General features: G+C 39.6%; 2 protein-coding genes across 5 annotated transcripts in view; one reads left to right on the forward strand and one right to left on the reverse strand.

Annotated features, from left to right (window-relative positions):
• Positions 1 to 13,184, reverse strand: part of LOC131786177 (uncharacterized) — a 62,699-nt gene that overhangs the window by 22,911 nt on the left and 26,604 nt on the right. The window lies entirely within an intron of this gene.
• LOC136283223 (uncharacterized) lies at positions 1,683 to 6,897 on the forward strand. 2 transcript variants are annotated; one of them, XR_010718650.1, is made up of 4 exons: positions 1,683 to 2,472; positions 4,467 to 4,648; positions 5,308 to 5,614; positions 6,322 to 6,897. XR_010718650.1 is itself a non-coding variant. In XM_066171700.1 (3 exons), exons 1-3 carry the CDS (start codon positions 2,399 to 2,401, stop codon positions 5,469 to 5,471), a joined length of 420 nt encoding a protein of 139 aa, XP_066027797.1. In that variant the 5' UTR covers positions 1,683 to 2,398; the 3' UTR covers positions 5,472 to 6,291. The 2 variants fall into 2 exon arrangements, 1 of the variants encoding a protein (XP_066027797.1); XM_066171700.1 differs by lacking the exon at positions 6,322 to 6,897 and having other exon boundaries at positions 5,308 to 6,291.

Here is a 13,184-nt window from a genome sequence, read left to right on the forward strand (position 1 = left end):
AACTTTAGGAATTAATATTTAAAACAACAAACAGTACCTGCTACTTTGAGGAGTTGGTTTATTTGTATGCGAGTTGACTTTTGCTTCAAGAATTCTGTTGACTAATCATTTCCCGATTCTGTCATTAACTTAAAAACAAAACCTAAAATTACTACATAACATTCGTTTAGTTCTATTTTACCTGTACCTTTTCTCTAAAATTAAAAATATTCCATCACCAAGTCAGAGACTATGCCTTGATCACTTTAAGATGCAAGCCCATTTAAAATTATGCCAGAGCATTGTCCAGTACAACAGTTGCAAACTCAAAACATAGTGCTTACAAATAATAAAGGTATGCATCTCATGTTATCTTGACTTGCTCTGGTTCCCATGCATCAAGAGTCAATGAGCAAACTTTAAAGACATGTACACCCATTAACTCCTGTTAAAACAAGCATTACCAAATTGAAATAAAGAATTGACAAAATAATTTGCAAGCGTGCCAGAGTGGCCAGAAAAACCTGTCCTCAAAAAGCTCTAAAAGAAAATAAGGCAGAAAATCTGAGACAGGCCAAGCACAACTCACATCTCCCACCATTAGACTATACTACGTTTGACATACACTGTATAACCAGACTACAACTAAGTAGCTATAAGAACGATGTGCAGCTTTCTGATAATTTCTGGAAGTTTCTCAAAATTTCTAGAATATGACAGCTTTATTCCAGAATCCTATTCTAGCTTCTTTCAAGAAAACATTTTCCAAGTTTTAAGTTCTTTCAAAAGCTGGAAATAGCTGGAATTTAACACATGCATTAGCTGCTGCCAGAAATTGATAGCTTTTTCCAGTCTATATTTCTTGCAGGAAACTGGAATAAGCTAGAAATAGTTAACAACTAATTTACATTTAGCAAAACTGAGAGAAATTGTCAGCTTAGTCAGTTTCATTTTATTTTAAAGTCTTGAATAAGAAAATGAAAAGATGTACTTTACCTTACAGCTTGCCATACATAATAGATTCAAAGTAGTAAAACTTTACACAACTATCATTGGCTCTTTTTTTTTTTTTTTTAATTCTAGATCTACCTTTTCAAGATCAGTGAGATCTTTTCTTTTTTGTTAGTAGCGGTGATCAGTGATTTGATATTTACAATAATGTTTCTGGAAACCCTGAGTAATTAGATTAATCAGTTTTGGGCAGGTACACTTGATGTACAGTTATAAGTCACCTGTCATTGAAAAGTGGATTCTCAACATGCTGATTTTTTTCATAATGCAAAGCCACTATTCAATACTTATTAGCAGATTTGTCTGATTATACAGTCATCTAATCAGTGACTAACATTGTTGGTTTTAAACAAGTTTCTCTTAATCAATTAAGAACTCCGACAAATTCTGTTCACCGCAGAGTTTTGAATAAGAAATTTGCATAAGGGCATTTACACTAATGAAAATACAAGATACAGCTAGAATAGATTGTTTCTGTTATCTTCCTGTTTGTTTTTAGTCCAAATTTTTCTTGAGAATGAACAATTGAGAGTCACATTGTGACTACCATTGACACCTTGAGAATGGTTGCTTTTGTCAGGGCTCACATTATGAAGAGCCAACTTTGCAGAGAGATACTTAACACTACAAGTACAATGATAAATAAGTAAATTACTCACTTTTTTGTTCATTACAAACAACTTTATCGACAATGACCACAGCAATTCGGAGCCCTAGCAACACACCAATCGTTTGGGTTGCCAGAAAGGTGAATGATTTCCTCAAGGATACAGTCCACAGCGATCGCGTACATAAGAGCCGTCGTTGCAGCGATCAACTGGTCAGCGGTGAAATTCGTCGGCATTTGGTAAACAAACATGGCGGATCGGCAGTTGTGGCTGCAACGGCCGCTTGCTTCACAAAAAATGCGAATTGTGTCCAGGGAATCCTTTACTTTGTAGCGGAGGACTTTGTTACGAATTTTTTTTATTAACTTTGCAAGAAAGAGTGATGCTTGGACAGAATGGGCGCGAAGCGAACAAGAAGAATAACCATCTGGCAAACCTTGCCCCTGAAGAATTTCACACGTGTTTATTTTCGACCCATGCCAGATTGTGATATTTCTCGCCGACTTTGAAGTGACCACAGCTTTTCAATACGATCAAAGCAAAAGTTCCACCAGATTTGAATTTGGAAGCGTCTGTTCGCGGTGTGACATTCATATCTCCACGTGTTTTACCGTGATCGTCCTTGGCGTCCGTTTTAACTTTCAGTTTCGTCCTGTTCAGCTGAGTTCTGTTTAGTTTTGATTTCCGAAAATGCCAAAGCACAGGTACGTTGTTGTTGACTGGGGATCGTGGGGAGTGGAGGCGCAGAGTTCCTCGAAGATCATCGTTCGTGATCCCTTCAATGTGAGAGAAGGAGATGAATGTTCACTGCAAGGAACAGATCCAGCGACAAAGAGACCCATGTTGTTTCAGGGACATATTCTTGCAGTATTTGGTGAGTTTATACACCCAGTATTTTTCTCAATTACATTGATTTTCGTTTTGAAGTGCTACAAATGCTTGGTAAACCCGTTTTCTTTCGAATTCCTTGGTTTGATCTTCGAATTGCGGTGATTTCGCCAACGAGTGATTTCGCCAACGTCACGTTCGCCAACGTCCTTGTTTGCTTCGCCAACGCGATGAATCGCTTGGCCAACGTCCTACTGGTCACTTCGCCAACGCCAAATGTCTAGTAATAACTTAGTAATAGCTTAGTAAAAAGGGTGCTTACTGATACTTCGGATGTAATGCTGATACTTGGGTCAGAACAATTTTAAGTTAATGCTAGTTTCGCTTGGCTGACTTCCAAACAATTTGCATATTTTTGACAGATCCAGAAGAAGCCGGCGTGTGAGCACTAACATCGCGGTAATTTAAAACTGTTGAATAACAAACTCCGATGGCTTCCAAATGTGTTCCAAAAATGTATAACTCAAAATTTTACTTGAAAAATGCGTTACGATGTCAGTTAACGAGTTAACATTTTTCAGAAACAATCAGAGTTTGTTTTCCAGCCTTCAAAACGAGTCAGAAATAAAATATAACATGTATAATATCAACAACATTTTAATAACAATACGTACTTTTATAAATATTTACAAGTGCAAAATATTTTAGTGGAAAACCTATTTACAAAATGCACGGATTTTAAGTAAGTTCATTTTAAGTAAGTTCACTGTCAGATGATATAAGAAACTAAATAACATTGGTCACGGTTCAGTTTTGGTCAGCGTAATGAGTTTTTTTTTACTTTTAGATGTCTTCTGTTAGGTGTAAGATAAGCAACAACAGTTGTATAAAAGAGAAATTAGATCCTCCATCAACTTATAATCCTGGCCCAGGTCTCTACTTTTTAGAGTATCAGAGTATATATAAGTAAATATAACTTACCAGTGTTACACATTCGATGGTTCCAGCGAAAACATCCATCGCACTGAACCGCTTGCTGCCGAGGCCATACCAGTTCCTGACAAACAATACAGTATAAAATCTGCGCAGTAGCCATCCTGATATTAATAGTATTCCGAGATAAAGGTTTCCGAGATAATTCGTTATGAGTAGTAGAGTGTGTCGTAATCGTATGATTGAAATGAACATTCTTCGCATGCCAGTGTGTTTTATACACTTCGAAGGATCAAAATATCATACCAGTTAGTTTCAAGCAATTGGATTGGTTTATTTAGAACAATAGGGTAAAATTAACAAGTTTTAACACAATGAGTTTACGCGTCTATTCATATGGTAATATACAAGCGTGTGTTTCTTGTAATACTTATATACTCTTGATCGAAGTTATAATATGCACTGGAGTTATAGAATTAGTAGTAGTAGTAGTCTACAATGTATTTATATAAATCTCTGTTCTAGAAGTCTCAAAGGTAATTATATAAATCTCTGTTATCGACAAATAAACCTTATAGAAGAACTTAAGGAAAAGGTTGCACACACGCGACTTTATTGCTCTAAGTTAAATTCAGCAACGTACAGCGCTGGTGACGTGTGGCGTGCCGTGCATTTATGTGGGCCCACTGTGTTTTAAGTTGCGCGTACAAGAGAAGGAAACTAAGTCCGAACAAAATAACGGAAGGAAACTAAGTTCGAACGGGGAAATCAAGTCAGCTCAGTCAAGTAAATAACACACAGAAGCAAGAAGAAGTAATGGTAAATTTTTATTTAGAGTAAACTAATACATTGGCAAAGTGACCAGTAGGACGTTGGCCAAGCGACTCATCGCGTTGGCCAAGCGACCAAAGACATTGGCGAACGTGACGTTGGCGAAATCACTCGTTGGCGAAATCACCAGATACCTGATCTTCACATCACTGCTCATTAAAACATAAATCTCAAGAATTTTGACTTCAAACAGGTTTTCGATTTTGATGGTTCTTTTCATTCTTAGCTTTATGTCTATGCTCTCTTGTTAATATCTTTTTCATGTCAAAACTATAGTCAGGAGACATTGGTCAAGTTAATAGAGGATGCTACCGATGCAAAGTCAGCTGTGGAGGCACCAGCAAGGCAGCTGTTCTCAAGTGAGGAACTGCAGAATTCATCAGTCGCTGGCTTTCAGTGCAATAAAGATTATGAAGCAAGACCAGGCCTGAGTCCATCAAGGTGGAGCCTTTTAGAAAGTGAGTTAATTTTTAAAGGTGTATTTCTTTAACTATTTATATACACCTATATGTGCTCACTGTTTTTGGTTTTGTGTCACAGGTCTTGGCTGCATTTCCTTGACTTTTGTTTAAAAAATATATGCATTAGACATTGATGGAAGCTGAAAGAAAAGTTCTCATCATTATGGTCACATGTCAAAATACTGCACATACATACTGTCATACTACATGCTGTCAAATGGTCAACATTTCCAACTACATTTGCACTTCAAATAACATAGGCAAACCAGCTTACATGTATGTGTTTAGAGCCTTTTTGCCACTCAATTAAAATTACCTGAAGATTCACTTGGGAGGGTGCAGTTCATAGATTGTGCCATTTGGCGCGTGGAATGGAGTGCAAGGGAGTATCTACAAACAGAACAATTGCAGCCTCCTGAATGAATCAGCACATAATATGAATTGGGTGGCAACAAGGATGCACACATGTAAGCTGACTGCATCTATTTACTGGTTTAAATTCAGCAATTAAAAATTCAGTAATGAACATATGATTAAAAATAATTCAAGTTCTTTCAGGAAGAGTTCCCCTGTTAATTTATGTTTTTCACTATACAGTTTCAAATGTAACATACTTTTTACTTAAACTGCTTACATTTACTTTTTCTTTTTTACAGGTATTGTGCTAAGGAAAGGATTCACTGCAGCTACAAGGTCATCTGTGAGAAAGAAACTTGGCCTGGTTCTAAAGAAGGCCAGAGCAGATAAAGAAAACAAGGCCAGAGCAAATAAAGAAAACAAGGCCAGAGCAAATAAAGAAAACAAGGCCAAAGCAAATTAAGAAAACAAGGCCAGAGCAAATAAAGAAAACAAGGCCAGAGCAAATAAAGAAAACAAGGCCAGAGCAAATAAAGAAAACAAGGCCAGAGAAAATAAAGAAAACAAGGCCAGAGCAAATAAAGAAAACAAGGCCAAATGCAGAGGGTAAGAACAGAGAAAGCTATGAGAAACATTTTATTGTCCTTGTTTTTTTTAATCAAAAAAGACAATGTTTTTTCAGTTGAGGACAGTCATAGCAACAAAGAAAAGACTTTATGTAACATATATTTTGGATAATTCATTTTTACTGTATAGAATTTCAAATAAATTTGTTCAGGGTATTGCTGGCCAAAAAAAAAGCACTATTCTTGTTTTTGTTGGGCATGTGGATGCTACAAACAAAAAGCCTGTTAAGATTCATGGTAGATTACAGGCTTGGTCTTGTTTGATACATCTAATAAATTAGTTGCAAGTAAAAGTTATTATCGTCATTAGTCAGAGTGAATCATCATGAAATAAACACCTGAAAAAGCTGGACTAAATGCTGAAAAAAAATTTAAAATCTAGAAAATGCTAGAAAAAGCTGGAAATTGATACATTATCTATATCACTGCTTCTTTAAGGAGCATGAAAGAATTTTCTAGAAAACTCTAGAAATCTACATTTTGTAATAAGCTGGAAAAAACCTGATTTTATCCTATTTTGTGATTTCTGGAATAAGCTGGCAAATTCTGGCAGATTCTACCTTGATTAGCATGTTTCATTAACATTCTAGAATGGTCTAGAATTTTCCGGAGAGAAAATTGGCAAATTCTAGAAATTTCTTGAAATTTTCTAGAAATAACAAGAATATTCATGTCTTATTTTGCAAGGGACGTGAACGATGTTGCTGCTGAAACTTCGTAGCCTTGGTGTGTCACCATCAGCATTAGCATGGTTCAAAAGCTACCTCAGAGGAAGCACGTTCGTATCGGGAATGTAGTCTCGCAGTCTCTTCTAGTTGATTATGGCGTTCCGCAGGGGTCCATTCTTGGCCCCTTCCTGTTCCCTGTTTATGTAAATGATTTGTTAACTGTGCCTAAACTCTGTCAAGCTGCTTGTTATGTTGATGACTCAACTTTACTTGAAATTTAAAACTAATGAGTTATGTGACGCAGTCTCCGCAGTTAACTCCGATTTTAGAGAAATTTGTCGATGGTGCTGTCACAATTCACTGCTTATGAATCCAGATAAAACCAAACTTCTTATGGTAGGCGTGCTGTAATTGCTACAACGATTACTTGACTTTACAAAAGCACTTTGTGGTAAACCAATATTACCAACACCTGTAGCAAAGGATCTTGGAGTGTTTCTAGATCAGTACCTCTCCTATAATGAAATTTCTACCGAACGTGGAAACATGGTCCACGAAAGGTTCTATGTGCTTTGTAAAATTATCTCTTAGCGTAGTTACGGAAACTTATTTGCTAGAGTGGAAATATTCGCGAGACTTAGCCTCAACCATACGACGAACAACGGTAATGATATCGTTTACTTTAGAAGTTTTCAAAGTTTTGCCCGAATAACGTACGCTAGTCACGGTAACGACTTCCTTCCGTTAAACTTCGATCACAGACAAACGAATTAATACATACAAGTCGGTATCAAAGAAACGAAGAACAATGTCTATAAGTGCATAAAACACAAAAGATGACGGCAATCCCATAGTTTCATAACAAGGGAGATAAAGAAGACTAAATTGAACACAATTCTGCTTGTAGCCGACGACAGAAGCGAAGCAACATTTCGACGACAACTACGAGTTTCGCAAATGAAGACACTATGAAGCGAGGATATATTTTGCGCACAAAATCGTTTTATTTAACGTAGTAAGGAAAAAGGTGAGCTCAATTTAAAAAAAGGATAAAGGAAAACCGCTTGAAAACGAACTCTAACAAAAACTAATAGCCAAGTGGGAAAAACGTGTAGCGTTCTAACGAAGCGTGAACAACGTAAGCCACGTGTTACAAGGTTGCGAAAACGAGCAAAATACTAGATATTTAGACAAGCACAAAGAAAAGGAACAAAGGCACTTGCATAACAGTCCCGCTTGTAAGAGTTTAACCAAAACGAACTTCAAGATAAGGTGGGCAAAAAAACGCTCTTCCGGTAAACACGTCTTACCATTAGCCCAAAGCAAGACAACCAACTAAAATGCAGTTCCGGGTGGAACTTAAAAGATCACGTCCCTAATGGACAAACAGTAACATCATTGTTGCGGTTTAACACGAATCAAAGTTAAAGCGAATCAATGTCCGGTGGCAAAGGCGTGGCAGCCGTTACACTGCAGTTGAAGCAAATACTTCTTTCGAAGTTGATTTTCATCTTCACCAGGTAAAAATCAGCCTCTCGTACCAAAGATGGAATGTCACCATGTAACCATCATCACACGGGGAATCGTACGATAATATTCCATCTTCCTATTCGTCTTGTTTTCTGCTGTTTCCTTGCTGCTCCTCGAAGTCAGAGCGTTCGAGGCTGACCGGTTCGCCTGGCTAAATTTCTCTCTGATAGAGGAACAAAGGGGGAGTTACAGCTATTGCCACCGTTTTTTCCCGTCTCAAGTAAAGGATACCAAGAATTTGGATTTGTAAAATAGTACACCGCCCAACGGGTTGTCCCCTTTAAGCCATCTTGAGGATTTTTGTTTAATTGGCAACTTCGCTTCTGATATAATTTTCATTGCCACACAATGACTCAAAGAGTGTCGCTGAACAGCCCGACCGCCTCCTGAATGCTAAAGAATCTGTTCGCCTGGTGCTTTTCGTGGGTTGAGAAGATCAATTTCTTCATAAATTCTCGTCGACGGACACCCCGGTTCTCGGTTCGTTTAAGTGATTATTTCCCGAATCCCGCTCCTCAAAATCGCCGATTCCCGAGTCCCGTTCATGATAGCAATCCCGCATCTCGCTCCCCTCTTATTTTAAATTCCCGGATCCAGGCCTTTAAATAAGCCCAGTCCCGAACCCTCAAGCATCAGCAATTGCTTGGACTCTGTCTGCGAACAAAGGCTCTTTTGGCTGCACTGGACGAGCCACCTTCCTTTTCGCTGCTTCGACAGATGATTTCACGAGTGGACGACCAGTGGGGCAAGATTCCATCCCGGCCATAGTATGACCCTCCATAGAGCGTAAGTTCAATGGGTGACACACCCATAAATTTTTCCACACAAATGTTCGTAAGTTCATTGATAAACAAGGCGATATACAAAGGCTTGGCCAGATTTACAGGTTTACCATTCTTCGAAGAAGCCCACTTCCGCCATTTTAACCAGCCTGACTTAGACATAGACACAGTGGAGGGAGCCTTCGATCCTAGCTGCAAACGTTGAAGGCCTGGAACCAAACGACGTAATGATTGGTCCCGGAAAGAAGAACGTCTGAAACAAAAACAAGGAGTCATCTCAAAACCATTTAATTTGAATAGGTGTTTGATAATAAAACCGAAAAGGGAAAAATCCCCCCAAACGCTCAAACAACTTGATCTTCGGCCAAATCAGCCTAAAATTACGGGCCAAACAGGCCACAAGTAGGGGCCAAATAGGGCCAAAATCACGGGAAAAATCAGGCCATAATCACGAGCCAAATCTAGCCACAAATACGGCGAAATCAGGCCAAAACACAGGCCAAATCAGGCCAAAAACACAGGCCAAATCAGGCCATAAGCATGGACGAACTCCGGCCAAAAACACGGACCAAAGAGGCCCAAAGACATGTGTCAAAAAACGCAAAAAATAAATTATGCACGCCAATTAAGGTATGCTATGCTACGCGGATATAGAAAAGAAACTCGCTGAAAATCTAAACGTAAAGCTGTAACATTCTGAATTTTTGGCAGCCGCGAAAGACTGACGCATGTGATTATAAATTTGCTTCTGTCCTGGCCCTTCTAGCAAAAGGTTGCTCATCGCCGGGAGGGCAAAAACTTCTACCACAATAGGCTTAAACTGACATCCCTGGCGTAAAAAAGGCCAAAAATACGACGAGGGCCATTCTGCAATGATCAGGGTTGTGCGACTAACATATGATGTCAGATCCACCACGAGCCTGACTGGAGGACAAATCCAATATAATTGTTCTCACCACTCCAGTCTTGCACCAAGGCGTCCACCCCACTGGAACCAGGAGAAGCGAACTTCGAGTTAAATCTTGGGAGCTAAGCATTGTCCTAGATTGCAAAACGGTCGATTGCGACCGATTCACTAGCCGGAAAACAGATGGATTCATCTTTATCGCAAAACCTACTGAGGTGATCAGCTTTCTCATTCAGCGATCTGGGAATCCACTGCGACTCGAGGGATATATCCCGTGCAGAAGAAAACTGAAATAAAGATAATGTAACCAACTAGAGGCGAACTTTAGAACTACCTATGGACACTATTCTGGAAACTCTCTGATTATCAGTGAAAACTTTTACCCTCTGGTGCGTAAGCTGGCCAGCGAAGGACAATAACACATAGTAGATAGCTTTCAGCTCATGGAAAATAGAGTTTTGACCGAGGTCATCAAACGTGAACATACCGGTGGCCGCTAAACCGTCTAACGATGCTGAAAACCCGCCAAAGGCGACATCGCTTGCATCAGAGAATATAACGGTAGACGTGTCAGGCGGAGGTCGGAGAGAGTAACCATTAAATGAACCGATGTTCGACTATCAGAATTTCAACTCTTCCAAAAGTGCCGCAGGGAAACGAAAAGGTTTGATCCCATCCTAATCGAGACTCGATCGCGAGGTACATTTTTCTGGTAAAAGACGCGAAATAGGACCCACTGCTAAGGAAAGCGAAATTATGGAGCCCGCTATTCTAGCAAATTCGCGATACGAAGACGATTCTTCCGTGATTGCGGTGCTCAGAAGATTTTAAAGCTTGAGCACCTTCTTCTCTGGAATTTGAAAAGTCATAGTATTGGTATTGATTACAAAACCCAGCCATTCGCTTATCTGCATAGGTTGCAAATGGGACTTTTCTTCGTTAACAAAAGGACCTGCGAATTAAGTAAGTAGGTACGTAATTTTATTTCAACTCGGGTTAATGAGGCTGGTTAGGCCCCTGGCAGTACGTGCTAATATGCCCAGAAAAGTGAAAGAAACTAACGAATAATTGAAAAATGACTTATGACAAACTTTTTAACTACTTTAAGTGAGTAAACAATCGTAAGAAAGATGTTTTTCGTCTTGTCACGAGCGTGGGAGAAAGAAAAATTCTGAGTCCCCATGAGGAATTGAACCTCAGACCTTCGGGTTCCGCGCTTCGATGCTCTACCACTGAGCCACAGAGACTCTACGGTGAGCGAGGTCTATTATGAAGGTCTGAGGTTCAGACCTCAGATTCCGCGTCAGAGCGTGGAATCCGAAGGTCTGGGGTTCGATTCCTCACGGGGACTCATTTTGTTTCAACTCGAGTTAATGAGGCTGATTAGGCCCCTGGCAGTACGTGCTAATATGTCGAGAACAGTAAAATAAACTAACGAAAAATTGCAAAATGACTAATGTCTAACTTCCTAACTACTTTAAGTAAGTAAACAATCTTAACTCTTATAATTATAACAGTGAAAAGATCTTAATAGACTGTACATTGCAAATGTAGCTCTCTTACAGCATTCCTAAATTCCTTAAGAATTGTCGTTAAGCGTAGTTCATCCGGTAAGGAATTCCACACTTTGGCACCAATAAAAGATGTAGATTTTAAGCCAAGGGTTGTAGTATTATTACGTGGGACAACGAGCTTGTTGGTGCCTCTTAAGTTTTTCATATTATTTCCTACGCCAAACAAGTCGCTTATATTCCGGTAACATGCCGTTTACAGCTTTAAAAATCAATATAGCAATGTCCTGTAGTCGACGATTAGACAAAGTTAAACCGCACTCATCATTGCCATAAAGGGGCACCCGTTTGTTGTAGACACACCTTAACGCTCTCGCATTAAGCCTTTCCAGCTTCTGATTATATGACTCATTACAGTTGAGCCAAATAGCAGAACAGTAATTGAAGCAAGACGTTACGAACGAGTTGCAGAGGCACATTTTCAAGGAAATTAATAGCATGTTCTTAAGTCTGGTCAAAGCATTCAACTACTTTCCAACTTTCTAGTTAGTAATCTTGGCAATGTGTTTGCTAAAATTTAGCGAGTTAACGATAGTTATACCTAAAAGATCTAAATGGTCTACGATTGGAACCTGCTCATCATTAATACTAAAGGAAAGATCACTAGGATAGCTTTTTGGAAGAATAATACACTTGCATTTCTCGGGATTGAGCACTAGCTTGTTATCATCAAACCGACGACTTGCGACAGCGAGATCGCCATCGATTACGGACTTTACCACCTCAGGATCGCGATCATTAAAAAAATTTGGTTATCATCAGCAAAGTTGGACAAATTAGCACGATTAATATAAGAGAACAGATCGTTAAGAAAAATATTAAAAAGGAGGGGCCCTAAAACCGATCCCTGGGGTACACCCTTAGAGAAAACAACAACATCTGAAGTAACATCTTCTATCCTCACGCGCTGGGACCTGTCTCTAAGGTAACTGTGTACGAGGACCAGGCTAGGTGGAGAAACACCATAGGCAGCCAGCTTGGCAAGGAGGAGGTCGTGCGAGATCATATCAAAAGCTTTACTCCGACCAATAGAAACTGCGCCAATTCTGCGCCATTCCTCCAGTTCTCACTCAAACGTAGAGGTACCGCCTCACAGCTGTAACCCCATCTATTCGCAAACAGGAACGGTGACAACATCGATCTAATATAATCAGAGAGTTGGCGTTTATGACACTTCTCAAAAACTTTATCCAGAGGGACTAGAATCGACATTGGCCAATAATTAGATTTATTATGAGGATTGTCCTTTTTGAGGATAGAGCAATTTCGGCAAGCTTCCGAGCAGCCGGCACAGAGTCGGAGATCAATGATCTTGTTGATTAGAGCAGATAGCGGATAGGCAAGAGCATCATCATCACACCATCCCGCAATGTTCCAGGCGGTATCTTATCATAAACAGTTGCCTTTTTTGGATCAAGCAACTTAAGTATATTTTCGACTTCAGGTGCATGGACTTGACAGAGCGGAACTGAAAAGCCTCTCTCGCAGAGTAGTGTGTCTGTATAGCCGAGATACTTGGATGACAGGTAAAACGAGAGTTATCATTGTAATGCCCATCACTATCGTTATCCTTCAAAAAGGATGAAAAGCGTGCACTAACAATTACTGCTACTTCCAGTTTATTGACAACAAGACTGTCAGCCTCCTTAAGATGAATGGAATCCCGGCTGATGTTTTTCTTTGAGTGCATGAAAGACTTGATCGTTTGCCAAAATTTCTTGGGGTTGCCTTTGGCTTTTGAGGCGGTGGTACGAAAATGGTTGGATACAGCCTAACGTCTCAATGAAGATGTGAGGTTTCGCTGGGTCCTGTATCTGTCCCAATCTAGCCGGCGCTTAGACTCGTTGTAAAGGCGCTTTAATTTGTTGCGTTTCCTAATTGCCTCAGGTGTCATGAATGACACGTGCCCACGATTTGCTGTTTTACGTTTAATTGGTACGTGGTTTTCAAGAACGCTAGATAACAAGTAACTCCAAGCCCAGTAGATGTCGTCAATGTCCTCAAATATATATGCGACGTCAAATTGAGTCGAATGCAAGTCATCGCAAAATCGTTCGGGATCGTAATTCTTAATAGTGCGTCATTCGACGGT

The sequence above is a fragment of the Pocillopora verrucosa genome, chromosome 9, assembly GCF_036669915.1.
Source record: "Pocillopora verrucosa isolate sample1 chromosome 9, ASM3666991v2, whole genome shotgun sequence".
In the NCBI taxonomy this organism is placed as follows: domain Eukaryota; kingdom Metazoa; phylum Cnidaria; class Anthozoa; order Scleractinia; family Pocilloporidae; genus Pocillopora; species Pocillopora verrucosa.